The sequence below is a fragment of the Poecilia latipinna genome, unplaced genomic scaffold (assembly GCF_001443285.1).
Source record: "Poecilia latipinna isolate Pla-1442-1.1 unplaced genomic scaffold, P_latipinna-1.0 Scaffold2084, whole genome shotgun sequence".
NCBI lineage: Eukaryota > Metazoa > Chordata > Actinopteri > Cyprinodontiformes > Poeciliidae > Poecilia > Poecilia latipinna.
The window spans coordinates 66,117-93,048 of NW_015114700.1; the positions used below are offsets into that span (position 1 = coordinate 66,117).

Genomic DNA, 26,932 nt, shown 5'->3' on the forward strand with positions numbered 1-26,932 from the left:
AGACCGAGACCATCAATAAATGGTCTCGAGACCAAGACTGATCTCAAATACTACACTGGTTACCTGACATGTGGTAAAGGGTTTGATGCTCCACAGGAACTGGGGGACGTCCTGGATCGACACCTGGAGGCTGAAGGTGTTCGCTCTGAAAGGCAACGTCTTTGGCTCCTCGAGGAGTTGACCCCCTCTGGACGTCTCGGCGGCCACCACTCCCTGAGGACGAGAGGATGCAACGCACAGTGTGACGAACGGTGGACAAGAGAGGAGAGCGAGGAAATGAAACTGAAAAGGAAAGGAAGAGGAAACAACGACTAGAGGAAAACAGGAAGGAAACGGAGAGGAAGCTGTGACTGACCAAAATAAAGAAACTAGAGTCAATCAGAAAACCCAGAATCCTCTTTTCCCTTTTGAACGTACACTTCCTTTGCATATCAGCACCGACACCTGTTGCTAATCCTTTCGACTGTCACATCTGCTAATTGACTCACAGCAAATATTAACACAGAAGCAGGCCGCCATGAAGTGACATCCGAGTCTCCGCCGAACAAATCCTACAAGTTGCGCTCCCTCATTAGCATCCCATTTACGGCGGCGACATGACAGACTTGAGCTCCACGGCAACGCCGGGGTGATTGGTGTGTTTTCTGGGAGTGTGTGTGGGGGGAGGAGTGGAAGCGTGGTAGAAGGTGTCCACCCCCCTCCCCCAAATTGAATTCGAGATGATGAAAGAGCACTTTGTGGCTCGCAGGTATTCATCTGTCATCGCTGCTCAGCATCCGCCTGCCTGCCTGACCACAACTGCTGAAGGAGCGCAGTGAGAACGCAGATGTAGTTTCCTCCATTTCGTTTGGTTTTTGCTCCCAAATTGCACATTTTACGTTTACATCGTAATTTAGATAGAAAGCAACATGCAACTTTCCGTCTTTCCTGAAGGTCTAAGTCTACACTGAGCTCACAAGACGAGAGAGAGCGCTCGATGCTGAGTTTACAGCAGGGAGATAAGATTTTAATGAGATTCGGAAAGATTTCAAATCTGTGATTATTCACAAACTGTGTTTTAGAAAAACTCTTGATTAATTCAAGTATTTTAGATTTTAATCCAAATTCCCTAAAAAATGTAAAAATCACCCTTTAGTTTGTGATAGCAGATGCTAGCTTTAGCTTTAACATTTAATGGTTGGCCGACAACACCTTGAAATCGGGGCTCTGTCTCTTTAAAAACTCAGGAAGTCATCACAACGAGTAATGAGCTCAGCAGATGTGCAGTTCCACCAGGTGTTTGCTAATTGCTTCTGTCTAGTCTGAAGGAGCTGAGTGGGGGAGTGGCAGGGGAGGAATGGTTGTCATGGAGACTGAAGGATTTCTCAACCAGGCATCAAAGACTAAAGGCAACACTCCAGGTATGTTTTCGATAAAGGAATAACATCACAACATGATGGAAAGTTTTCATATAATACTGCCCGTCTATGAAGATTCGTACATCTGTCTGACTCATTGATCAGAGTTTAAGCTTATCAAACAAGCAACTTTTTTTAAATTTATTTTTTGTTTTAATAGGGTCAGATACTGCTGCCTTTGAAGAGGCAGAAAGTGAAGCAGCAACAAGAGTCAAACCTTGGCTAGAGTTTGTGGCTAGTAAACGTTTCTAGACATGTAGTGTGGTCAATCTCATGTGACTCATGTATATGGCTCCATTCATTTTTCACTACTGGTCCCTCGTGCTTTCAAGAGCTAGAAAAATAAATTTGACCTTCAAACAGCCTTGAGCTCATTTTCTGTATCGAGGTGAGTCTCCTCGATACAGTATGAAGAAAAAGAAAAGATCTGGAGCTGCCCACCACTTCCAATAGCAGCCTGTGATCTGGGACCAATTCAAAGATGTCTGTGTCATAATAAGTGAAGGATTTTATTCGAGCCTTCCTAGATCAGCCTTTTCTGCGGTGGACCAAAGCAAACTCATGCTGGGAGCTTCATACATTATTCACTCAAGAAAATGTGTAAAATTTAGCCCAATAAACACGGGCTTATAGGAGAAAATCAGTGGAACGGCAGTAACAGCTTTCCCCTTTAAAATGTTTTCAGCAATATTGCCGGTTTAGGATTCATGTTTTTTTCTTTTTTTTGTTTGTTTTTATTTTCACAAAATGAGATCTCACAATAGGCACAAATATGATTTGATAATGAATTTATTTTGCAGCGTGGCTCTTAAATGTCAACACAATTACTGGGGGCTGCATTGGGCTGTCCGCTGGAGGAGATCAGCTCCATAAATAGATGAGAATATCCTCCGTTATTAATCCAGAGGTTACAACTGGTAATGAGGATTGGTTTTGGAACTACCAACAATGCCAGCGTGTATCCTCCACTGACACCAACACGGTTTAGGTCAAATGTGTGTGTCCAGTCTGGTCTTGTGATGTTTCGGTAGGACTGAGTGTGTGTTGCTAGTGTTGCTAAGTGTGTGTTGCTGTGCTGCTGAGCATGTAGCAAGCTGTACTTTTGGAGTTTGGATTAAATGTCTCATTTTTTCAGGACTGACCTCTCTGGGAAGCTTGGACATTTCCAACTTTGCTTGTTGCAATAAATCAATATATGGCATGATGAATAATAATAATAAAAAAATCTCAATAATTTCCATTTTAATGTTATACCATTTTTCTCTTTTCTCTCTTTTTCTACCAAAGGTTAGATGATAAAAGTCTTCAGTCTGATGCTTTGGTCTCAACCATAATGAAATAATATATATAAAAAAAACCCTTTTAATTTGAGATATATTTAATTTATTTTAAATTTGTAAAGCTGTACAAAATCTACCACTAAACAATCTAATTTAAGGCATTATATTCCAGCTGGCAAGGCCTGTTAATCAATTTAAATTTGAAACAGTCAAGCAGCAACTTACTGTTAATTTTGGCACTTTAAAAGCGCCTCATTAGAGAAGGCAGGCTCGCGCTCCATGCATGAGCGCAGACGAAGGGCAGTGGAAGTTTTTCTGTAAACTGCCAGTTTAAGTCATTTGGGAAATGGTTCGCTGGCAATTTGCATCCAAGTCGTCCTCACAAACCAGTTTCTGTGAAACGGGCCCCTGGGGACCCGGTGTCTTGCTTCAAGCGGTTGGGATGCAATTTGTTAAGAAATCAAACACTTCTGATTAATGCTGCTTGATACGCTAAAAAAAAAAAAAACTTAACTGAAATTCATCATTTTGTGAAAAAATATAAATAATTTTGATACAATTTTTGAAAATGTACACTGAATCAAGGTTTTTATAGTCAACTGAAATTAAGAAATAAAAACTGCAATTAATGGGGACAAAGTATAACTAATTGGAACTATATTGTGTGTTTATAAACCTAATTAAGACATATTTAACTTAGAGATATAATATCCTTTGTTTTTGTGTTATGAATCTATTTATTAGCCTTTCAAATTTATGTGAAATAGATTTTCTTTTCCCCACAGAAGCAGTTTAACTGTCAAATTACTGTACTCCACTGTCTGCAAAATGACAACAGCAAAAGTTGGGAGAAAACTCAGTCGTTCAACAATGAGTGAATCCATTTTATGAAAATGGTATCTTCTGTTGATTGATTGCCCAAGAATCAGAATCACAACACAATCCTTTGACCTTTTGGAATTCTGCACCTAAAAATTAACCAAAGTATGAAAAAAAACTACAGCAGTGGCATGGTGAACTGTCGCACTTCCACAAATGTGTTCTGAATCTGCTCTGTGGCTGATTTTGTCCTGCAGCTCTGGAAAACACGCAACAGAGATGCGGCGTTAACAGGAAGGAAAGCCCGAGGGATGCGCAAAACGTCTGGCATCTGCTCGGCAGGCTGCCGACCCATAAAGCCGACCCAGGGCGCGTCTTAAAGCCAGCTGCTGCTGACTTCCTGCAACGCCACGCAGGAGCGGCCGGGAGTCAGCCACCGGCTCGTCCCTGATCACCTAACCTCCTCTCAGGGGAGCCAGGGGTGAAGTCTGATTTCCCTCAGGTTCGTTCACAACACCTCATTTCTCAAAAGGCATGTACGGTTGCTTGCTAAACGAAGAGCCAGTCAAGATTTAAGATTTAACATTTGAAAGACTGTGGCGTCAGACTATTACAAGCATATGCAGAGCATCATAACAGAGTCCTCACAAAGCAGCCGTCTTGTTTCGCCGAGGTAATGAATCTGCCGTTGCTCACATGGCGTCGCTCTCTGTGGCCCCTGCTGCCTCACAGAAACAAGCCAACAAACGCACAAGGTGTGCCCTCTGAACGTAGGCCGAGCCTCTCCCGGTCGTTCAAGTGCATCTGTGCATCCTTCTGCTTTTGACAAAGACTCCGGAAATAAAGCAAAGCTCTGATGGCTTATTTGAAGAAAGGCTGCAGCTTCTCATTTGTCTGAGATGAGTTAACCATTCTTGGATGAAAAACACACAAAAAAATAGATTTCCAGTGAAAGTCCTGTAATTTAATGCAACCACATCTAACTAGTTAAAGGGGCAGTATTATGTGTATTCCAGGCATGTAGTGCCATTTTATAGCATAATCACGCAACTATGGTAACTTTAGGTGTCATAAAAATGCTATATATAGAGATCCAATTTCAATTTAGCAAACTGAAATTGGATCTCTGTCTCGTTAAAAACTTCTGCTCTTTCTGAAACTCCGCCTTAAGGAAGTCATCCCAACATGGCTCCTCTATCAACTCTTTAATGTTTTTACCAGCGACGCTCTGAGAAGTAGCTGGTACAGATCTCAGCATATGTGCACCAGGTGTTTGCTAATTGCTGCTGGCTAGTCTGAAGGAGCTGAGTGAGGGAGTAGCAGGGGTGTTTTGTGCAGCGGGAGCTAGGAAGCTGCAGTTGAGAGGAGGAGCTTCGTCTTGAAGACAGGGCTCAGCTAACTGGACTCAGAGTTGAGCTACCTTGTTCTGAAACCTGAAAACCCCGACTATCACAGAGCCAAGTAGGTCTACTCAGAGTATCTCTCTTCTGTTCTGTTCAGAGTTTAAGCCTGCTTTCTGAAAAAAAAAAAGCAGATAAGTTCCAGTTTTCAGGCACTAGGGAACAATGACTGCGTTTGCGTCAACAGTTTTATTATTAAGAGAAACGCAACCCAACCACAGCCATGAAAAGCTACAACGAAACAAATCTAACTTCCAAATTCCAAACACCTGAAAGGCGTGCGGCGTGTCGTCCACACAGTACACCCGCAGGCTGTAGTTCAGGGCGCCCGCCTCCACGCTCCCAAACACGGCCAGCTTCAGCCTCTTCACGGCCGCCTGTGTCAGCGGCTCGCCCACCAGCGCGTACGAGCCCGGCTGGTCCAGCAGCAGGTGGCAGCTGCTCGAATCCATCAGGCAGTAACAGGAAGTGGACTCCTCTTCCACTGACATCACTTCCTGCCAAGGTAAACAAAGAGAACACGCATGACGGGTTGCAGACCTGAAGATAAATACGAACACGTTGAACATTTTTAATTTTTGCATGGCCAGCTGAGCAACCTAAAATGAAAATGACACTAGAGAGCTTCAACACATTTATGTTTTTTGAACTTATTTGATTTATCCAAGCGTATACTCATTTTAGAAACAATTAACTGAAAGTATGTCCAAAATTTAGCAGGTGATGTAGATCAATGGCAATTCAGAGGGTCAAAATGGCTGAATGTGCCTCTATGTGGTTAAGTAAAATTAGGGTACAAATGATACAACACAGCACACATGCACCTCATTGGTCAGACGTTATGTACAGACTTCCAGCAGGGCTTTCAATTTATGGCAAATTTGAAATATGATAGGATATGCTTCCACACAGTTCAGTCATATTGTATTTCAGTGAAGGCTTGGTCCACATGAAGCTGGATGTATGGGAAAACTAAAACATTTTTATGAGTTTTGGCATTTCACCCACACAAAAAAACTCAGTTTAATATCATTAGAAATGCTTATTTATTTAAAATAAAATTAAAAATAACTCAGACTAAAGTGGATATTTGAGAAAACTCCATATTTGTGTTTGTGTGTGTACATGGAAAAAAAAAAAAAAAAGATTTAGGGCCCCGTGCATTACACTCTGCGCCAATATAACCACATACTTGCCTTGACGTGAATCCCAATAAACATTGTCTTGTTTCATTTCATTAACTTTACATTCTAATAAACTATTTAAAATGACTTCAACCTCTGTGTCTGTCCACATGACTGAACCTTCTGGTGCCATGTTGAATTCCTAACAGGAAACTGTGATTGTTTGAAGCAATCTGATAGGCTGACATAGGTTTTGGCTTTGCGCCACAGTGCCTCCTATGGGCTCGGGATGTTTAAAACAGCACTCAGTGGCGGATGTGTGCGGGTTTATGTGGATTGAAACTTTTCTGAAACCCGTAACGTGTGTATGATATATTTATAAAAGATGCGGTAGAGATATTCTGACTACGTGTGTAAAAGACCTAAGATTGAAAACCTTGCATGAGAGTAGAAAAAAACACCCCTCAGTAATCAGAACCAACACACTGCTGCTGCAGCCGTTTCACATGGCAGACAAAGCTGCTAGTCTTCAGTATAGAGAGAAATAGGAGCTGCATCAATATCATGACAGAGACAATTAACTTTAGCACGAGGTGATGCTGCTCTCAAATCATAAGTTAGGTGACATATGGTAGGTTTAATCACACAGCATGAACTCAGAGAGGTTGGAAGCTGAACGTAGAAAGCCATTTCCTACATGAGTGATGTTGTTAGTACAGAGCTGAACAAAATGTTGTCATTACAAACAACACAGACTGTTTTATTTATGAGATGACTCGAGCAGCTGGAAAGCACTTCATTATTTCCAACTGGAATGAAGGAATCTGTTTTTTCTTCACTCTTGCTTTCCCCTAAATCACACCTCAAGGGACAAATTCCTCAAACAGTAACTAATAATGATAGGGAAAGCAGGTTCTTCAAGGAATTAGATTTTTAATGGCAGTAAAATACTCCAGGAAAGAAAAAGTGGGTGTAGGATTCAGATTATCCCCCCACCTCAGATTTGTTCAAGTGGTTTTTCAAGAACCTCCTCACAGTACAGTCACACAGCGCATTGTGATCCGCTCCCTGGCAAGGAGACGGAATCCGTGAAATTCATGCGAAGGTACGATTTAATGAGGAGCAGTGAGACCAAACGGCGTGCTAAAACACAGCTGGAGGAGCCGTCTCCGCTCACAAATAATCAAGTTAACTGGCAAAGCGCCAATTAAAAGTCATGCTAGCAGCAGTCACGTCATGCGAGACAGGAGAGCTGCACATGTTCGCTCCCTGCCCGTCTTGTTTTACTGCAGCTTTCACCAGATTACAGCGCTTTACAATCTAAGGCCGAATGACTCCAAGCTAATCTTTTCCAAACCGTGTTATGTTTTGTTTTGTTTTTTTATTGTAAGCTGAGATTCGTTGTGGTTCAGTCTCTTTGACCAGAGACCGGCGGGACTCCGTGCATTTTCAGTTGCCTCATCAAGCAGATTCTGATCAGACGGAAACAATTAACTTTCCCTGAGATTGCTACAACATTTTTTAGAAATACAAAAAGCAAAAGTTGGAGGACCGTAGACAATTCATGGTGGACTCATAACAAGAAAATGGAGGAGGGTTTTGAGAAAATTTAGGAGGATATTTATACTTAACATGTTGTGTAATAACAGGAACAAAGAGAGGAATTAGAACAGAACAAGAGAACTGTAGGAGTTTATGCGATCCTGTGTAAACTGTCAACGTACAACAAAAGTGGTTCAGTTCCACAGTTGCTTTTGTTCCTCTCAACAAAAACAAGTTAGACATTTAACAAAATACGAACATTGCTGCTGGGTAGTGAGGGTCCACAAATTTGGTTGCTATATCGTCTTTTAGCTCACAGCTATGTCTACATGAACCCCACCTGTAAACGTCAGCAACATGACCAAATATTACTGATTGATGTTTTCAACCATTATTTTATCAGGGAGTTCCTTGAGACAACATATCATTCAGAGGAGACCTGTTGGCGGCTCCTGTTTAACATCTAGAACATGACAATACGGCTGAAACAATTAATCAAATTAATTGTGATTATTTATGTTTAATTGTGTTTAATCGATTATTGAAATGATCATCAACTAGCTTAGTAATCCATTAATCATTACTTGGAGCATACAGACTCCAAGGCCATTTTGCTGAAAGAACAACACACCCAGAGCAACAAGTAACCCTAAAACTGTACAATAAATATATATATATTTTGTGTATTTATGACAACAAAAATCCTTTGTCTACTCAAAATTCATCAAGTGGCAGCTTTAGCTTCACCTGACTCAAATTCTGTGAAAAAAAATAAATAAAGTGGGAGTGTTATATAAAATCAACTTTTTCAGCTTTAAATCATGTTATGTTGTTCCCTCTTCAAAAACATATCTGGAGTGTTGGTTAAATAAAAAAACAAAATCTGCAGAATGTGGAATTTTCTAAATCTAATTCATTGATTAATCCTCAGGATAATTGATAGATTCACCAATAGCACTAGTTGCAGCCCAATCTGACAGTCTGCCCTGCTTTACTGATGAGACGTGAACTGCTACCATTTGGTTCAGCCCCATCCTAGTCAGGTGATAGGACTCCTGTAAATACTTTATGTTTATGCATTTTGTATTTATGCCTTCTGCTTTCTCATAAGCGCAGCTTAACACACTGCGTTATGGTGTTGAATAATAACACAGCTTGGCTGGGAGTGTTGAGGACTCTTGTGAGTCATATGCATTTTAATGACAGCAGAAATGAGGGTGTTTTAATGGCACTGTGGATTTGGAGGTATTATGCATCTTCAAACCCTTCTCCCTCTGCCTCTTTAGGTTAAACCTCAATGGTGAGTCATTATTTCCAACCAAGAAGCTCCAAGGAGCTCTGTGCCCTTTTAATATTAGAGTGAAATCTCAAAGTGACATGAATCTTGACTCCGTTCTTATTTCCTCTGTTCTTTTCTTTCTCCTCTCACTCAGAACTCTGGCACATCTTAAGAAATTGCCTCCCTTTTGTCACACAAGAGCAAACAGAGGATGCTTGTAAAAGCCAAGGTTACATAAACATGAATCTGAAGTCAAGGGAGAAGCAAACAAGGATTTTTGTGGTGCAAACTGGCTTTTTCCCTCCCCCATCATTATTATTATTATTATTATTATTATTATTATTATTATTATTATTATTATTATTGTTATTATTATTACATGTTTCTTCTTCATGCTTTTTATTTTTTTGCTGCATTTGCTGATGCTACCTACCATTTGAGAATCTGTGTTGATCTGGGTTATTCCAAGATATTTTTCTAAATAAATAAAAAAAGAAAAATCTCTCTCTCTCTCTCTCTCTCTCTCTCTATATATATATATATATATATATATATATATATATACACACACACACACACACACACACACACACACACACACACACACACACACACACACACACACACTTTGCATCTGGAGCACATTACACTCAGTTGAAATGCTGTTTTGTCACCTACTTGTTCACTGCCATGAGAATTTATTTGAAGAAAACTGCCACATTTTATTCCCAACTGGGATCAGAGGTGCATTATGTAACTTTTATTAAATAAAAAAAGATGTTTGTTTTTTTTTTTTTACATATTTTTTAAACCATCACTATGTTGTGACAGTGTGGTATGAGACAGATAATCGGTGAAAAAATGGATCTCCTCCAACTACTACTGCCTGCTGTGAATGCTAAAGCTGTGAATGCTAGCTTTAGCATTCACAACAGGCTGTGCTAGCTGCAGGTAGCAGAGAGCCACCATATGTTTTTTTTTTTTTTTTTTTTTAAAATTAAAAAAAGGTACAAAGGGACGCTTTTATTAAGGACTTTGAGTTGAATTTTGCCAATTGAACAGTATTCTGTGGAGTCTTTGTTTGGGGCTCGATAAAGAAGCAGCTTGAGCTCTTTGATATTCCCAATGACAGAAGACAAAAGTTAACAATGAAGACTGTAGGCAGCAGCGACCCAAATAACACTTAAGAAGTGACAAGCACCATAACAGCCAGTGGCAAACCTGCACCATTCATTATTCTGATCTATTCTGGGCTTGCCAAAGGTTTACATCATCTTTACGTTTCCATTAGTTCCCGACGTACCGTTCTCTTCATTATAACCCAATCCCAACATGGCAATCTTCTTTTCCCACTTGTCTTGTAATCATTCTGCCGGTTGCTGCCCCAAAACTCGAGCAAGTAATGCGAGGCGACAACTGCTATTGGGGCATGTTATGCCTCTGGGCCAGGGATTAAACTCTCTGGATTTCATCCAGACAAGTGAAACAATCAGCACCAATGGGGGAAAAAGGACAGAAAAAAAACAAAAAGAAGGGATGAATTCAGGAAAATACAACGTGTCCTGTTGAACAGCAGCATTAACGAGCAGCGAGAAACAGAAAAATGAGAGCAATGCCACTCTGTTGAGTTTAAAATCAATGCTTGATCAACTGTGTGTGGCCAGAGAGCCAAGGTCATTGGAGGAACAACTCCCATGATTTTGCTCACGATTGCCCTACGCCTAAATTCGCTGTGTTGTGCCTTTCCTGATCTAATAATCGATAGTTCTTGTGTCCAACTCCCCCAACGCCTGTCTGCCATTCTCTCCTCGCAGACTGACAGCAGCCATGCCTCTCTCTGGCCATTACAAGCTGTAATTGTTTCTTTATTTCCCTCCTGACAGAGCAGCAGTGTTACATCCACATGGCCTTATGTCACACTCTGGAGGCCGAGCGGATCGGAGGTCGCATCAATCAACTCGCCCAAGTAAGCCTGACAGTCTTTTATGAGTGGCACATAGCTCACCATATATCACACTGACTAAGTGACTTTTGTCTTATAAAGTACATATTTACAGATAGCCAAGCAGAGGGTGGTCACCAACAGTTTAAATGATCTGTGTTGGGAGGAATAATTGTCTAATATTTGATTTAATACGTTTTTTTCCTTACCAAGACATTCAGAAATCTCATTTTAATTGATCCATTTTAATGTTGTTGAGAGATAGATTAAGGGAAAAAAAAAAAAACTTTTGTCATTTGAATAAAAAATGATGAGGGTGCGGCACAGGGTCAAAGCACAACCCATGTATTGAGGCCTCATGTCCTCATGCCGGTGGTCGCAGGTTCAATTCCCAGCCAGGTGACATTTGCCGCATGTCTTCCCTCTCTCTCATTAGCCTCTGTCCTGTCGAACTACTTTCAAATAAAGCCCACTAGAGCCAACAAAACCTTAAAAAATGAATAACAAGCAAAATATGACATAAAACATGATAGGAGAACCTTTGTTTGGTGACCACAGTGATAAAGATATTTCTTATGGCACCATATCAGTACCAAAACCTACTCAGTTTTTCATGATAAATTGCACTTTTTTGTTGATTTGTTTCTGAATCAGTTATTTTAAATAAAGATTTTAAAAAGTGCATTTTTTCTTAGATAAAAACATATTTTTCTTCTAACAATCAAAAAAGCCCAGTTTAACAAGTTTGGCCTTTCTCAGAAATTTTAATCCATACTGGTTTTCATCGCTGCCATTTGGGAACCAATAAAGTATTTTTAATTGCATTGAACATGACTCCTTCAAACAAACCACTTCATTTAAAATATTTACCCTCAGCTCATCAGAAATAAGTAAAATATGGCTCAATTTACACTTTGTATCAAACACCGTTTATTATTCACATAGGAAGTCCACAAAACTTCACAAGAAAAAACAGCAACTAGAGGTTGCTGGAGCTTAACGTAATTTAAATAGTGGAGAAAACATTCATTTAACTAAAATTCACATTTTTTAAAAATCTATACATGTATAACCCAGTGCTCAAAGACAAGCTGCTATTGCTTTGACTTGACCTAACTTGGAGACAGTATGTGCAAACAAGAGGCAGACAACATATTCAGCCTCAGCAAACAAAGTGAGCTGACAGATCTGTCTGGCTCCTGAGCTACCAAACCTCTATTACTGCTGACATTTAGCTACAAAGAAAAACGGAAGTACAAAGGAAAAGATAAGCAATGCGGACCAAGTGGCATTTTCTGAGCCAGGTTCGGATTGGACACACTGTAATGTACTTGACAGGTGTTCGGCCTGCGGCTTACCTCCCATTTGTCGTCCTGGGTTTTCCTCTTGAGCTGAATGTTCCAGTTCTCAGCATCCACCTCTGCACAGTGGGCGACGGTCATGGCAACAGGACAAAAGAGATCCAGGCCTGAAGGACCGTACGTCACCTCTGGGCCCAGGAGGATTTCACAGCCCTCCAGTGTCTGGGCGCTAAGCAGGAAAACACACACAAGTACACAAAATGTTTTTGTTTTTGATGTTATTTCGCAGAAATCATCAGAAACAAGCATGCAGTCTTTTTTGGTAAATGCTGAAGTGAATAACTCAAAGAAATTGTGTTATACATTCATCTGATATTAAACTACACTAAAACGGGACACTAAGTGACAGGATAATAATTAGAGTTTTTTTCAGATGATTTTTATTACTTCCTTCAAATTCAGAAAATTAGGTACATTTTCTCAGTATTGGGTAAAAAAAAGTTTAAACTTTGTGGCCCCCTTTGTATAAAATAGATTTCTTTTGACAAGTATCTGACATCAGTTTTCTGGGATTCTGTTCTCTGGGACTGAGATAAATGTTTTGTGATGACCACTCCAAAATTTTAACTGTTTAAACTAATTTGGCGGTGCATTGTCCATTTGGAGAAGCCATTGATTGTCTGCCTGATGTCTTAAGATGATGTTGGACATTTTCACACAGTGTACTTTCCTTGCGATCCTCCTTCAGCAAAACAATCACACAATACAATGGTGCCTCCGCTGCACTTCACAGTTGGGATGATGTCGATGCCTCAAACCTCTTTCCTCCAAAAGGAACCTTACTGTCACCATCAGACCACAGGAAACATATCTGAAAATGAAGTTACTTTGTAAACTGAAATCTGCTTTTTATGTTTCGTTTCAAGTAATAGCTTCTTCCTCTTTGAGTGGCCTTCAGGCCTTTCAGTCCATTTCAATCCCAGACACAGATTGATACAAAAACAAAAAACATGTTATGACAAATTCAAAATATTCGATGACCTACAACATCCATATGTTGTTTAAAATCAACTTAGAACATATCCTTCTTTTAAGTTGATTTTATTTTATATTTTGGGTGGACATTGTTAAACACCTGCCTCATTGAAATAGCTATACATCCATGATGTTCAAGCTGGGCCTGTAATAAATCTCACACAGCTGGCGGCTCCATCTGCAGCACAAGGTGCCCCTGTTTGTATTTGAGCTGCTGCGCCCCAAGATGTCTGCCCACGCCACTGACTATCCACCTCCTTTTTCTTTTGTCATGCTTGCAGAGACATAAAAAGTTACATCACCAGGGCTGTTGCAAATTGTTTAAAGAGCTAATAACTTTTGGAGAAAGTTATTAACTTCTGAGCCAAAACGGGAAAAGTTTGATATTTCAGTACAGACAGCATTAAAAGAGGTATATCTTTTTTGTATGTAAGAATCTGATTGCAATGACAGCTCTGGAAAAATGAAGAGACCACTGCCCTGAACCCCATTAAAAACCTCATGATTATTAAACCTAATATTGATTTCTGAACTGTTCTTGAGTTCAAACATTTGTGTTGTTGTTTCTACATGAATATGAACTTGTTTCCTTTGCGTTATTTGAGGTTTGAAAGCTGAAAGCGCTGCATCTTTTTCCGTTATTTTGACCATTTTTCATTTTCTGCAAATAAAAACTACATTCTTGCTTTTAACTCCTGTCAGTAGTTCATAGAATAAAAGAAAAATTTTCACTTTACTCAAATATATACCTGTAACAGTTTTAGTCAGATTGCACATGGCGCTGTAACACTGTAAGTGCTGTTCAGACTTTCCATATTTAAGCTGTTCTATTTGTCACAACAGACGTGTTGTGTTCATTTCCCTTTGAGCCTTTGTTCTTGCAGCGAGGAAAACAGACTAATGAGAGGAGCCTGAACGCTGCTGGGATCCGGATGCATCCCTGTGGGGTCGCACTTCCAGGTCCGGACGCCTCAGAGCCGGCGTGTCGCCGACTTTTGGCTCCGTGAGTTCAAGTTGTTTCTCTGTGCTGAAGGACGGCAAGAATTAGCTCCGGCGCAGGTGAAGAGTCGCCATGCTCTGACTTTGAGTCGGAGCGTGCTCATTAAAAGCTGCTTACAACAAACATGTGTGGTGGCAGCAGCAGATGGGCTCCGCTGCAGGGATAGTGCATAAGGAAAACAAGTTAACGAAGATCTGTGTGCTGCTATCAGTATCCACGGGTCACAAAGACGGTGGGTCATTTGTTAGCTTTGCTCCGCTTTAGTGAAAGCCATAGGTAAAATAGTCTTAAAAATCTATGGAAACAAGCTAGAGGAGTTATGCATTAGTCACAGTTCAGTGAAACAGCAGATTTTCCCTCAATGTATTTTAAGCCTGACGGGCCTCCAGGCTTTACTTGTGCTGCCACCAGGCTAAGAGTTGTTTGTTTATTTATTATAGTTGTTTTTATTATTGTTATTATTATACACCAGTAACTGTGCTACGGGTTAAAGAGTTTCTTAGTTAGAAGCACAATGACAACATAGTACAGTCAGTATCGCACAGGGATACTGAGGTCAGGTGTCATTTTTTATTTTCTGTCTACACACTAACAGCTTCAATAAAGAAAGTAACAAGTCACAAATAAAGGGTCAAAACACTTTGGACACTTTCATTAGAATGACATGCAAAAATGAATATTTTTTTAATTGTATTTTTTTTTTTTAGTTTTATGTATTTTTGGTCTGATTTGAAATACAAAAAACAGTCTAGCCACAGCCACAACAGCCACAGAGGGCCACCAGTTTGGACACCTGTGATTAAAGTGAATTCTTTGTAACCAGTGACACTGAAATTAGCTTAAACAAATGTGATGTATCAAGGTGAATTCAGTAAATTCAGAAGAAGGATCATTAAACAGGATTTTCACGCTGTTGGCTAAGCTTAGATGCTGTTCTTCCCTATGAAATATTGATTTGAAAATTGCCTTTAGTTTTTACCCTGATTATTTCTGTCTAAAATTATAATTATAATTCTCCCTTTTTTAGTAAAACAAAAAAGGGAGAAATCTGGAAGAGCAAGTGATTTTTCATCACGCTGTATCTTCTCTTCAATTATTCAGCAGATTTAAAACAGATTCTAGTATTATGCATCTATGTTTGAGATGTTAACGAGGACAAGATGATGGATGAATGGGTGGATATGTTTACTAGTGTAACATTTAAATAAGCAAATGAAGGCATAACATTTACACTTGTGGTGTTAACAATAATAATAGTACAATTATTAGTAATTCCTCCTGTCTAAATAGTGCTGTGATGACAACATAAACAGTGTTTTCTTTATCTAAACTTTAGGTTCTTGCTGTTTTTCAGGCGACTCTCAGGCCTGTCAGCAAAGGCTTTTGTTCACATGTACACTTCAACGTCTTCAGCGCGGCTCGTCGTTTTCATTGTCTTGCTCACTTTTATTCGGAGGGAGGCAGACGGCGCTCGCTTCGTTCCTTTTAAAGCCAGCTGAAAGACGGCTTGCTGAGGGTGTAGCGTGTCACCTAAAAAAACCCGGCAGTGAGGGGAGGGGAGTAGGTTTGTTTCCCGCTGACAGAAGCTGTGCAACAAACACCCACGGTGGGCCGCACCGGATAAAAACACCCTTTCAAATCACATATTTATCCCCAGAACAACTGATTGTTTACTTGTTATGCCGTGATTCACACCGCCTTAATTGTCTTAAAAGCCTCTGAAATGATACTCCAACTTTTTTTTCTCCTTCCTTTTCTTCTTCTGACACTCGCCCACATCTCCTGGAAACTTTTTTGTGTCCTTTTTCTTTTTTCCCTAAGAAGAGCGGTTATGTAAGCTCCTGGGCTATTAAAGCAGTCTTATCGGAATAAAGATCTGCCTCCGTCTCCTGGAACACCTTCATGGTAAATACTCTTCTGGGTGATGACATCCACTCCAGACTTCCCAATTACTGCCTCAACATCTGACCCTGGGTGTGCATGATGGCATGGCGCAGTGTGTGTGCGCGTGCGTGTGTGTTGTACTCGGGATATTCTCCAGCTTTCAGTGCTTGCAGGTACCTCTCTCGGTTTCTACATCGAGACAACACGGCGACCCCTCTTGACCACTTCTGAGAGAGCTGTTGATCCCTCAGCCGTCAGCGCCGAGTCTGATCATGTGTTTAATTCAAGGCGTAGAAAAGGAGCGGACTCCTTAAGTAGCCGACGGGCTCGGGCCCCCATGGCGGTGATTTCTTTTCTAATACCGCGACTGTCATCACGCTGAAGGGCTCTGCACGGCTCCCTGACGAGGCGCATTATTTAACGTGAGCAATGACTCGCTCCTCTGGGACGCGCGAGAGCCGAGCGAAGAGTGGCAGATTGGGTCACGGGCGGAGACGGTGGGCTTAATGAATGCACCCATTAGCACGCTCCATTACCTTCACCTTTATTTGCTTGTAGTCTCCCACCTGTTTGGCCCGCGGTGCTTCTGTCAATTTCGAGTTGACTCAGACACCTAATGTGTAGCGCGGATACATTAATCAGCCAGGCATCTCGAGGTGAAGTGCCAAAATATCCAAGAAAGACGTGGAGTTTCACTTCTTCTTCCGCGGCGCCTTTTCTCCAATTCTTCGCCGCGGATTAAAACACGTCTCCTTAGTCAGGCTTTCATCTGAGCTTAACTTGAAATGTGAGCAATAATTTCAATCAGCAGTCGCTCACGACACAGAATCTCGACTCGGAACGCTAATGACTGTTCTGACATGACGCCACTTCGACTGTACTCCCAACGCCCCATGAACGAGGAAACAAGTGGCCCCAACAAAGCTAATCACTTGAAACGACTTCATGCTATTTGGTCACTTATTACCAGGAGTGTTACACTGACAGCTAAAAATACCATCAACTCCCTGAGCAAGTTCAATGGAAGGTTTAAGCAGTGGAACACAAACAATAGTTTGTTTTTTCCCACTTGAAGCTTAACAGTGTGCTTCTCTGACTTTGTTCTCTTTAGACAACTATTCTTGTGTGTGTAAGAGTGTGTGTGCGTCAGGTGAGTGGTGGGGATCTTCAGTCTGCTGTGGTCAGTATCTAAGGAAGGAACAGAGCTGAATCGGTGACAGGACTCTTGAGGCCTGAAGGAAATTAAGCCTGTGAGGATTGGAAGCTAGCTGGTGATGAGCTAGCCTGGACGTTGCCTTCCTGTGCTATTCTGCTAGATTCAAATCTTGCTTGCAGCTCAGTCTAGGCTTTCTACCTTCTGGGCCAATCAGCGATCAGAAGGAGAAACTGAGAATGATGATATCGATTTTCTGCGTTGTTTTAGTCTGCCAGTAGTTTTAGTAATGTCAGCGAAGGAAGTGAACAAAGCCGTTCAGTCCGTGTTGGTCACTCTTCCAAATATTGAATTAACATCAACAGCTGACTAGTTCAGCTAGGCACTTCTCTCTTTGCAAAGGAGGAGGATGGTTGTTTACAGTGCAGGCAATTTCTGGTAAGCTCCATAGCGCCAAACTGGTGCATCACATATGTCATGGGCAAATGTTAGTGACTGGGTAAAATTTAAAACTTCAACAGAGTTCACATCTCCAGGCAGCAATCATTTCTCTGTAGCAAATAGCTGGATGTAGTACAAGGGTCTGTGTTTTTACCAGGCTATAGAGCTGCTGCAGCTCACTGGTCACGGTTCTCCGTTTAATGTTGGTTGGAAGACACTTTGACAGTTGAGTAAAACACACATTGTCTGTCTGAGTTTCTCTTGACTTGATTAACACGTAAAAATACTTTGTGTTTCACACAGTTTCTCCTCTGCCTGGTGAAGGTGGTGTCGCTGATAGCTGTGTGATCTAATGACCTTCAAATAAACCGGGTAAAAATCAAAATCCCCTCTGATTCTTCCGTTCAGACAAAAGTCCCAGTTGTGAACAGTGATGCTGAAAGCTGTGCACTTTGACTTGAATCTGGATACATCTCAATGCCACGCCCGACAGGGAGTCAACATTGCAAAAATAGATCTTTGTAGGATTTTTTTTTTTGTTCTTGCCTATGAGTGCAGAGGTTGGTTGGACATTAAACCTGCCCTGGTGACCCTGAACAAGGTAAAGCGGTTACCGTTTTAAAAAGACAACTTTTGATGACTGTTTGATCCTCAGGAGGCAGAATTAGCAATCAAATATATCTGAAAGACACTTATTCAAGATTCCAAATCAAAATGTCTAAACATCCTTTTTTTTTTTAAATCATTTAACAACAACTGAAGTCCTCCCGTAAAAGCAGGAGATACTGAAGTGGAACATGCCTCATGGAAACAGTCATGGTGAAATATAATCCCTGGCTGTGGTGGTTATCACTTAGAACACAACTTTAATCCCTTGCCTTTGTCACAACAGCAGTGAAGCTGCTGACAAAGAAGCAGAAAGCATTTTCAAAAGCTGTCCGAACTTCAATCCAATCAGTGAACAATGCCGTTCCATTTTAGCTCTTAGATAATCGGCAATAATAAAACATCTCTACAGGAAACACAAGAACAGTTAATTAAACGGAAATAGCACTCAAATGAAAAAGCAATGGGGTGAGTATAGCTTTTCAGCTGAAGGAATCTTTGTGTTTAGAGACACAAAGCAGCTTAATTGCATGACTTTTCATTGCAGAGACCAAACGCCAGCTTATTTTCTCTTAGTGTTCGTCTTCTCCATTGTTACCTGGAGGTACAAGACGGCTGATGCTGATCCAAGCACAGCTTTACGGGCTGATTTATGGGCTAAAGACTTTCTATACGAAGACCTCTCTAAGTTATTAGACTGTAAACTGTGACACAAGAGTAAATCAGCAGAACAAGGCAACACACTGAAAACCATTTTCACTGGTCAACGCTGCAATTACCTCAAGCCCAGAACAACCAACGCTGCGCTGTGTTCTGCTCTGATCTTCTGTATTAAATGCTGATTCGACATACATACAGAGCCAGTCAAAAGTAAAAAAAAATTAAAGCTGGGGTGAGTAACTTTATACAAACAATTTTGTCAGTATAATCTGTAAATAGATTGATCTCCTCCACTTACTCTCTAAGCTACTACTGCCGACTGAAGAAAGGCTCCACTCTCGGTCATAAACACCCCATCAGAGCCAGGAGGAGGGTCTAAGCATTATCAATCATCCTTCCGTATGCACTGCTAAATGTGCCAATGGCAGAGAAACAACTTACACTCACAAGAAAACTGTTTATCCAATGTCATCGGTGGCCATGTTAACTAGCCTTAGCATTCATAGTAGCCTCTGCTGACAGGAAGAAGCCATAGTGTAGCAGATGATCTGTCTAATGCAGTTATGACAATGATCATTTCTTTAATAAATATGTAAAAATAATATTTTTATTTATAAAAGTTGCTTTAACCATCAACTTAATAGTCTTTGATCTTTATTTTTTGGAGATGTTCCACTTTCAGCATGAATTAATTTAAACCTTTGTGATTTTCTCCCATGCAAATAATTCATCACAGGCTGAAATATTTACATACAGTGCTGTGAAAGAGCATTCGCTTCACCTTGGTGAGAGGAAGGAGCGAGCTGTGGACTGAATGATGGCTCTGTCCAAAGCTCTTGGCAGCTGGAACTGGGAACAGTGAGCGCTGACAGCTAAAGGCAAACACAGCCACCACGCAACATCCAGAAATGCGGATCAACCGGGTCAACCACTGCAGGCGACCTGGACTCTGACTAGAGGGCTATGAATTAAAGCAGGAAACCGTATAGCGCCTACACTCGGGGGGGCTTCACTGCTCACAGTGTGTACAAAAGATAAAAGGTTTAGCCCTCACTTCATAAAACTGATCCTCTGAGGCGGATTGAGACTGAAAGGTTTCTGATTAATCAAACAAAACCGAGGCTGGAGGTACAACAGTAAGTCCCAAATGTTATACTTACTGCTGAAAAGCCAGCACGTGTTACAGCCTTGCTACAGATTTCTCTACGCTTCACTTTTTGCCAAACTTTATTGTTTAAGATAATTAACCAAATTTTGATAGACAAAAAGCTATCCAAACCAACCTGGGTAATATTTTGACAACTGGGTTCAGTGACTCTTCCCATTGCCAGGCCTGAAAGAAATGACTTTAAGAGAACCTGTTTGACATCACGAAGTAGGCCAAAAGAAAGCAACACACAGTAATCCCAATTTGGAAAAAAACAAAAAAAACAAAAAACAAACAAACAAAAATCTAGACATCTATTAATATTTGAAGGGTTACAGAACAATTTCTACAGGGCTCTGCTTAGTTGAGGCGAAATCTGTTCTCATTGTCACGGCTGCATGACCAAAGTGGCGTCACTTTCTTCTCATGCCTCATGTCGTCTACTCCTTCTTGTCACAACCACCCTGGCAAACTTTTTGCCCCTCCTCTTCATGCAAAACTATTGCATGATTGGTCTGAATTTTGTGGGTGTGTTAATTTATGCGAAAAACTGCAACAGCAGCTGTTGCAAACACGTCAGGACCTCCATGTTTGTTTATCCCGATCTGTCAGTCATTTCTGTCCAACGGGAGCAATGATCGTTAAACTTTGTTTACAACTTATAGTCCTCTTGCAGACATCCTTAGGTAACCACAAAGGGAGAGTGAATATTATCTGACTTAAAAAAACTTGTTTAAAATGTTCAGCTATGCATTGGAAGCTTCAGGAGCCTGGAGGTAATTAGAAACACCCCAGCGGGAAACAATCTGAGTTTGGAGAACTAGGTCAGGAAGAGACTGGTGTTTTTGCAGTAAAGTAAAAGACAGAGTAGTTTGGATGTCCCGTAGCCTGGCAACATGCAGACAGGCACTGACAGCCAGGGAGAAGACGACCACAGCAGACCACAGAACGAATGCGGGCTTCTACCAGAAACATCAGCACATACCGCCTGGCTCCCACAGAGCGACAGACAATAACAACTCCAAAAGAAAAGGTGACGGTACTTTTCATGTGCCAGGTTTTGTGTTGCTTACTTGTTCTCATTTTCAGACTTTGTGTTTTACAGTTTCAGTTGGATTTTATTCAGCTCATCCAGGCACTCAGTTTCATGTGTTTTTGTTTTTTTCTTGCATTTTTTATCCCTGCTGTATTTCTTTAGTTTATTCCCTGTCAGTTAGTCTTGCTTTCTACTACACACTTGCAAAAAACCTTTTAACTGAACAGCTAACATAGAATTTGACAGATGGCTCATTGAAATTCACTTTGTTGATGCAAACATACAATTTTAGTGCAAACTGTGTTGACTTTTGACACTTTTTTTGTTGCAAATATAACAGAAAATGGTAACAGACTTTGTGAAAAGGGACTATCACTTGAAACTGATTTCCAATCTGTGGTTTTAATAATGCTTGGTGCCCAACCTCGTGATACAAATATTGACCAATTTAAATTTCTTTTTTAACACTAAAGACAATAAAATTCTATGAGAACAGCATTCCATTTATTTTCCTAGCCTTCCTGCAGAGCAGTCGTTAGTTTACCCCAGTAAGAGTGGAGGTAATGCCATGCAGTGTGGGAGCGAGCCATCAACATACACAAGATTGTTCCCCAGGTTTAAAATGCAAGGACAGAATGAGTAGAGTTCATACTTTTAACTGCCTGCTGCATAGTGCATTAGCAGCGAGCACAAATAACAGTGGTTAGCACTACTAAAACTGCAGTCTCACCTTTTTTCTGCAATGTCTACCTTTAACCTCAGTCAGAGATTTCTCTTTCACAGTGCTCTGTCAAATGAACCGAAACCTTTGAAAAACCTGTTCACCCCCTCACCAGCGGTGGCGCTACACCAAAAACCTTCAAAGAAGACATGAGGGCAACTTCCTTCTTTACAACATGTAAACAATAACAGAGTAGTGTCCCATTTTAGCAGCTGCAGGATTTATCTTTTGTCTTTGGTAAAAGACCATTTCTCCTGCTATCTCTAGATTCTCGCATTTGGTTCTGGTTCTGGATCTGCATCCCCAGAACCAGAACCTAACATGGGGAAGCAGCATTTAGCTTCTATGCACCACAAATCTGGAGGACAGTTCCAGAAAACTGCAAAGCAACTGAAATACTGAGTGCCTTTAAATCTACACTAAAAAGCCGCCTGTTCAGTGTTGCTTTTTAACCCTAATAAATGAAACATTGACCAACATATGATGTGTACTGGTATTCTAGATGATAGCCCTCGTCAAAATGTAATGTTTGTTACTGGTTTCTCAGTTGTTGCCTCTGTTGTCTTTATGACTTCTTATTCTTGTGTTTTTATGATGTAAAACACTTTGAGCTGACTTGTTACTGAAATGTGCTTTACAAATAAAAACAAAAAAAATCAGAAGTTTGATGACACAACTGAAATAAAAAGTATCAGTATTGGTATCGGTGATACAGTCCCTGTATTTACTTAGTATCGGATCGACACCGAAACATCACACGTCTAACCTAAAGATCGGCTTCCTTCTTTTTGTCATAACCCTCAACGAAAATATCACCCTCACGTTTCCGGCTGCAGCATTGAATCCTTACTTTCGTAAGTGATCTAAAGAAACTCCATTTGCATAATGTCTCTGCTGTCTCTGTCTTCTTATTTAATGGCGCCGCTGAGAGGAGCCACGGCCCCGTCATTACACCAGCTAACGCGTTTGTTGCAGTCTTTTTTTTATTTTTTCCTTCTGTGACTTGGCTCAAAAGGATCATTGTGAATAAATCGTGACACTTCAGAGGGAATTGGAAGCTCTCGTGGGGAGCGTGAGTAGCGGAACCCCACCCTCCCCACCTTTCCTGCAGAGCAGCTCGGTCCGTCCGAGGGTCATTACCGAGCTGTGACAGGAATGCATAACACGGTGCGATGGCGAGATGAAAGGGCCTGAGGGAGATGTCTGCGGCGTGCACATCCGTCAGCACACCAGGCGCCGTTCATCTCTGCATTCATCATGGTTTAAACTAGCTCTGTGGGTCGTGACTGCCTCCCGGGGAGGGTGGGGGAGAGGGGGGGGCGGCATTGTTGACACCAAGAGTAGTTGATAACTACATATTGACACTCAGAGCAGTGAAAGAGGCTGTAAAGCAGAGACTGGAGGACTGGAGGTTGGACTTTGTTTCCTCCAGCAAAGTGAAGTACTAAATGAGGGGATCTACTGCAGAGAGGCTCGAACTCAACTTTCTCCCCTGCAGCTGGGACATCAAAGCACAGACTGCCACCTGTGAGAGGCTTCTTGATGCGAACACCCATACCGCCGCGGTGCCGAGAGGAGTCCTGTGGGGAACGGGAGTCAGGCTGGGCACATCTGCTGTGGTAGCCTCAGGGTCAGCCAGCGAACAGAGATGGTCATGGTTTAGACGTCCAGACTCCATGACAGAGGGTTCTACTGCCCACCAGCTGCTATACGATACAAGAGTAATATGTAATATCGCTTCTGTTTTGTCATGTTTAAAAGTTTTACATCATAAAACAATTTTTTTTCTCAGATATAAACTGTGTAAGGTTTTGATGATGATTTTATTTCTTAAAGGGGCAGTGTTATATGAAATCAACTTTTTTTTAGCTTATCATAATGTCATAATGTTATTCCTGGAGTGCTGCTTTGATTCTTTCATGCATGTTTGAGAAATCCTTTAATCTCCATGCCAACATTCAGCTGAGCAAAACCCCTGGGTGGACCTAGCCCCGCCTCTAAGCTCCGTCAGCTTCGTCAGTTTCCAAGCTAACGAGTTTCCGCCTCACTCAGCTCCTTCAGACTAGCCAGCAGCAATTAGCAAACACCTGGTGGAACTGTTCATCTGTGCTCATTACACGAGTAACGGCTCAGTGAAATGCTGGTTAAAGGAGCCATGTTGGGATGACTTCCTGAAGGCAGAGTTTCAGCAAGAGCAGGAGCTTTTAAAAGCGAAAAAGGGCCAATTTCAATTCATTAAATTACAAAGTCAAACTTCTTGATATTGATATGACCCAAAATGAAAAAAGACTTTGACACCCTTGATCTATAACATAGAGATATAGCTCCATCAAGAAACACATTTTGCTTTTATAATAAATGACAATATTGTTTTGAGACCATGTTCAAGCAATAAATTGATAACGGCATCATAAAGCAAGAGCACATGATCACTAAATCAGAGATCAAACAACAAATAAAATGAATGATGAAGTTTCTGGAAACAAAACTGATCTTCTAAAAAAGAGGCTAGTTTAGACTAAAACACCTGACTGAAGACTTTTAACATCCAATCTTAGAAAGACAGGAAAAAGCAAAATGATAAATCATTCAAATAGAAATTATTGAGATCTTTTGAATTTATCATGCCATTAATTGTTTTATTGCTTATTGTGACAGGCCTATACCAATACAAACAAAAACTAGTCCTCAAATAGTGACCATTTGACTGAAATCGGACGACAACAGCAATTCCTCATTTTGATGACTTAAAACAACAAATATACAATTATTTTTTTTTTTATTATTATAGTTTTATATAAGGTTAGCTCAACAAGTAACTCCATTCAGAGGAGGATTACTCTTTTAAGTAGATTGGTTTAGATAACTAGGTTTCTTTTTTTTTCTCTTATTGAATGAAACCATTTAAAAACTCCATTTTGATGTGACATGTTTTGGTCGTCTGAGAGACTGAAGTGTGAAACAAAAAAAACTAAAGCAGAAGAAACCTTGAAGAGAAGAAAGACTTTTTCACAGCTCCGTCGTTCAATGCGACCTTTGCGGCGCAGCGGAGCGGCCATCTCAGCCGTGTGTGTTACGGCTATGCAATTAAAATTCAGAACCACCTTGTCCAACATGACACAGCGTTTTCTCAGAGCTGACACAGCTCCCCGAAAGCTGAAAAGACTGAATAGTGCTGATCCTAGTCAGAGGAACTGGATTTTATGAGCCCAAATCTGCAAAGAGCTCCTTTTAGAATCACTTCAAACTAAGAGCTGTGTATGTCTTTTTTTTTTTCTTTAGACACTATTTGTTTAGTCACTATGACGCTTTCTATGTAAAAGATTAGCAAACAACCCAATAGTAAACCCAATAAGAGGGGACAGGATGCAGTAAGTTGTGAAATAAACAAATGTTAAATATAGTTATCATCATTAAATGCCCCTTTTTTTCCTTTCTAACTCGATTCATGACACTCCACAGAATGAGAGGATTTAAAAAAAAAAATAAATAAATAAATAAAAACAGGCTCATTAAACTCCACTCAACAGACATTATGTGGTAACAAATCACATTACTTTGACGCTGCGAAGCTTCAATCTAATTCTTTGCTAATTAAGCCGCCATTTACAGAGCACATTAAACTTTCTAATTGGTTTCGGTGAGATAACGGCGGCCGGATACGCAACGGTCCGACCGCAACACCGCCAGCTGCGGGGCGAAAGGAGAGCGACGGCGAGCGGGTCAGAGAGGACGGACAGCGAGTCGGAGCAGATGGACGATGCGATGCAGAGCGACTGACAGATGCTTGAAATGATATTTGGGTAAAAGTGGAGCCTCACCTCGCCTCGCCCTGATTGATGACCATGCACATCTCCCAGGACATATTTTCAGCCACAGCTCCGTGAGGCACAAGGAGGCTGACCCCTGAGGGAAAAAAACACACACAAACACACATCCGTGTTAACATGGGCAGACATGGCCGCCTGACAGCGCGGGGCCAAACGAAGCTCCCGCAACAATCAGCTTTCATTTACAATGCGTAGATACCCGGCTTTATCCATACTCATGTCAGTTCTTTTAACTTGACTGAGATCATTCTTTTTCTGCTGAGCAGGGTAGGAATTGTTTTGTTTGTCCCTTAACATCCTGACCAATCTTCTTTCTCATCAGGTGGACAGTTTGACTGAGATATTTGAAATCTGGACGTGATTTCTCCGTTCTGAGGTGTGACTGGTTGGTTTGGAAAGCTTCACAGTTAAATCAAAAACCAACAGAGTCTGGTGAAGATGGAAGGTAACAAATGTATTAACAGTTATTGTGTAACATGGGCCTCATATCAAAGTCACCCCACCAATGGCGGTCAAGAATCTTAGACTAGTCATAAAATAACTTTCATGTTCATGATGAGAAAGCTTCTGACAGCAACTGTACTCAAAGTTTGATGTGTATGCCCGAGTAAAAAAGAAGAATAATTCCAAACCTCTTCTAATCATCCATGTTCATGGAGCTGGTGATTAGACAACTAGAGCAAAGCAAGTGGAGAGTCTTTTCAGGATGGTAACACATCAGCACTGTGCCTTCACTGCTGCGTAATGCCTTTCATCTGCTGCTGAGCAAAGTGGCGCCGCATTTACATGGAGGAGCAAAGAGCATATAAAAGGTCCTGCTTTACAAGAGCAGAGCAGACTTCTTTAAAAGAAGGCTTTTCTATGCCTTGTGGAAAGCGAAACGTTTTGTGAAATGCGAATTCTAACAAGTCTGTTCGGATCAAATAAACACTGTTTCACACATCAGACCAGCGGCTCTGCCAGGACCACAGAGGAGGGAAAACACGTAGAACCGCATTTCTTCAGTCTTGCTTTTGATAAAGGGTGAGATAAGTTTTAAAAAAAAAGGGTGATCATTTCTCCAAGCTAGTCAAAGTCAAAGCAAGTTAGCAACAGCGTAAAGGGGCAGGATTATGTAAAATCAACTTTTTGAAGGTTGACATCATTTTATGTTTTTCCTTCATGAAATACATGGCTGAAGTGTCGCCATGATTCTTTCATGCATGTTTGAGAAATCCTTTAATCTCCCATGGCAACCATTCAGTTGTGAAGAACACCTGAGTGGACCCAGCTCCACCTTCAAGCTTTTCAAGCACCCCTCCCCTCGACTCTCCCACTCAGCTCCTTCAGACTAGT

General features: G+C 41.0%; 1 protein-coding gene across 1 annotated transcript in view; it reads right to left on the bottom strand.

Moving 5' to 3' along the window:
• LOC106936136 (netrin receptor UNC5D-like) overlaps window positions 1-26,932 on the bottom strand; it is a 60,144-nt gene that overhangs the window by 16,377 nt on the left and 16,835 nt on the right. The window contains exons 4-7 of the mRNA XM_015016963.1: window positions 25,589-25,673; window positions 12,142-12,313; window positions 5,166-5,393; window positions 64-213 (exon numbers count right to left, since the gene is read on the bottom strand). Of these exons, the coding sequence (XP_014872449.1) occupies window positions 64-213; window positions 5,166-5,393; window positions 12,142-12,313; window positions 25,589-25,673 (635 nt within the window). The remainder of the gene's footprint in view (window positions 1-63; window positions 214-5,165; window positions 5,394-12,141; window positions 12,314-25,588; window positions 25,674-26,932) is intronic.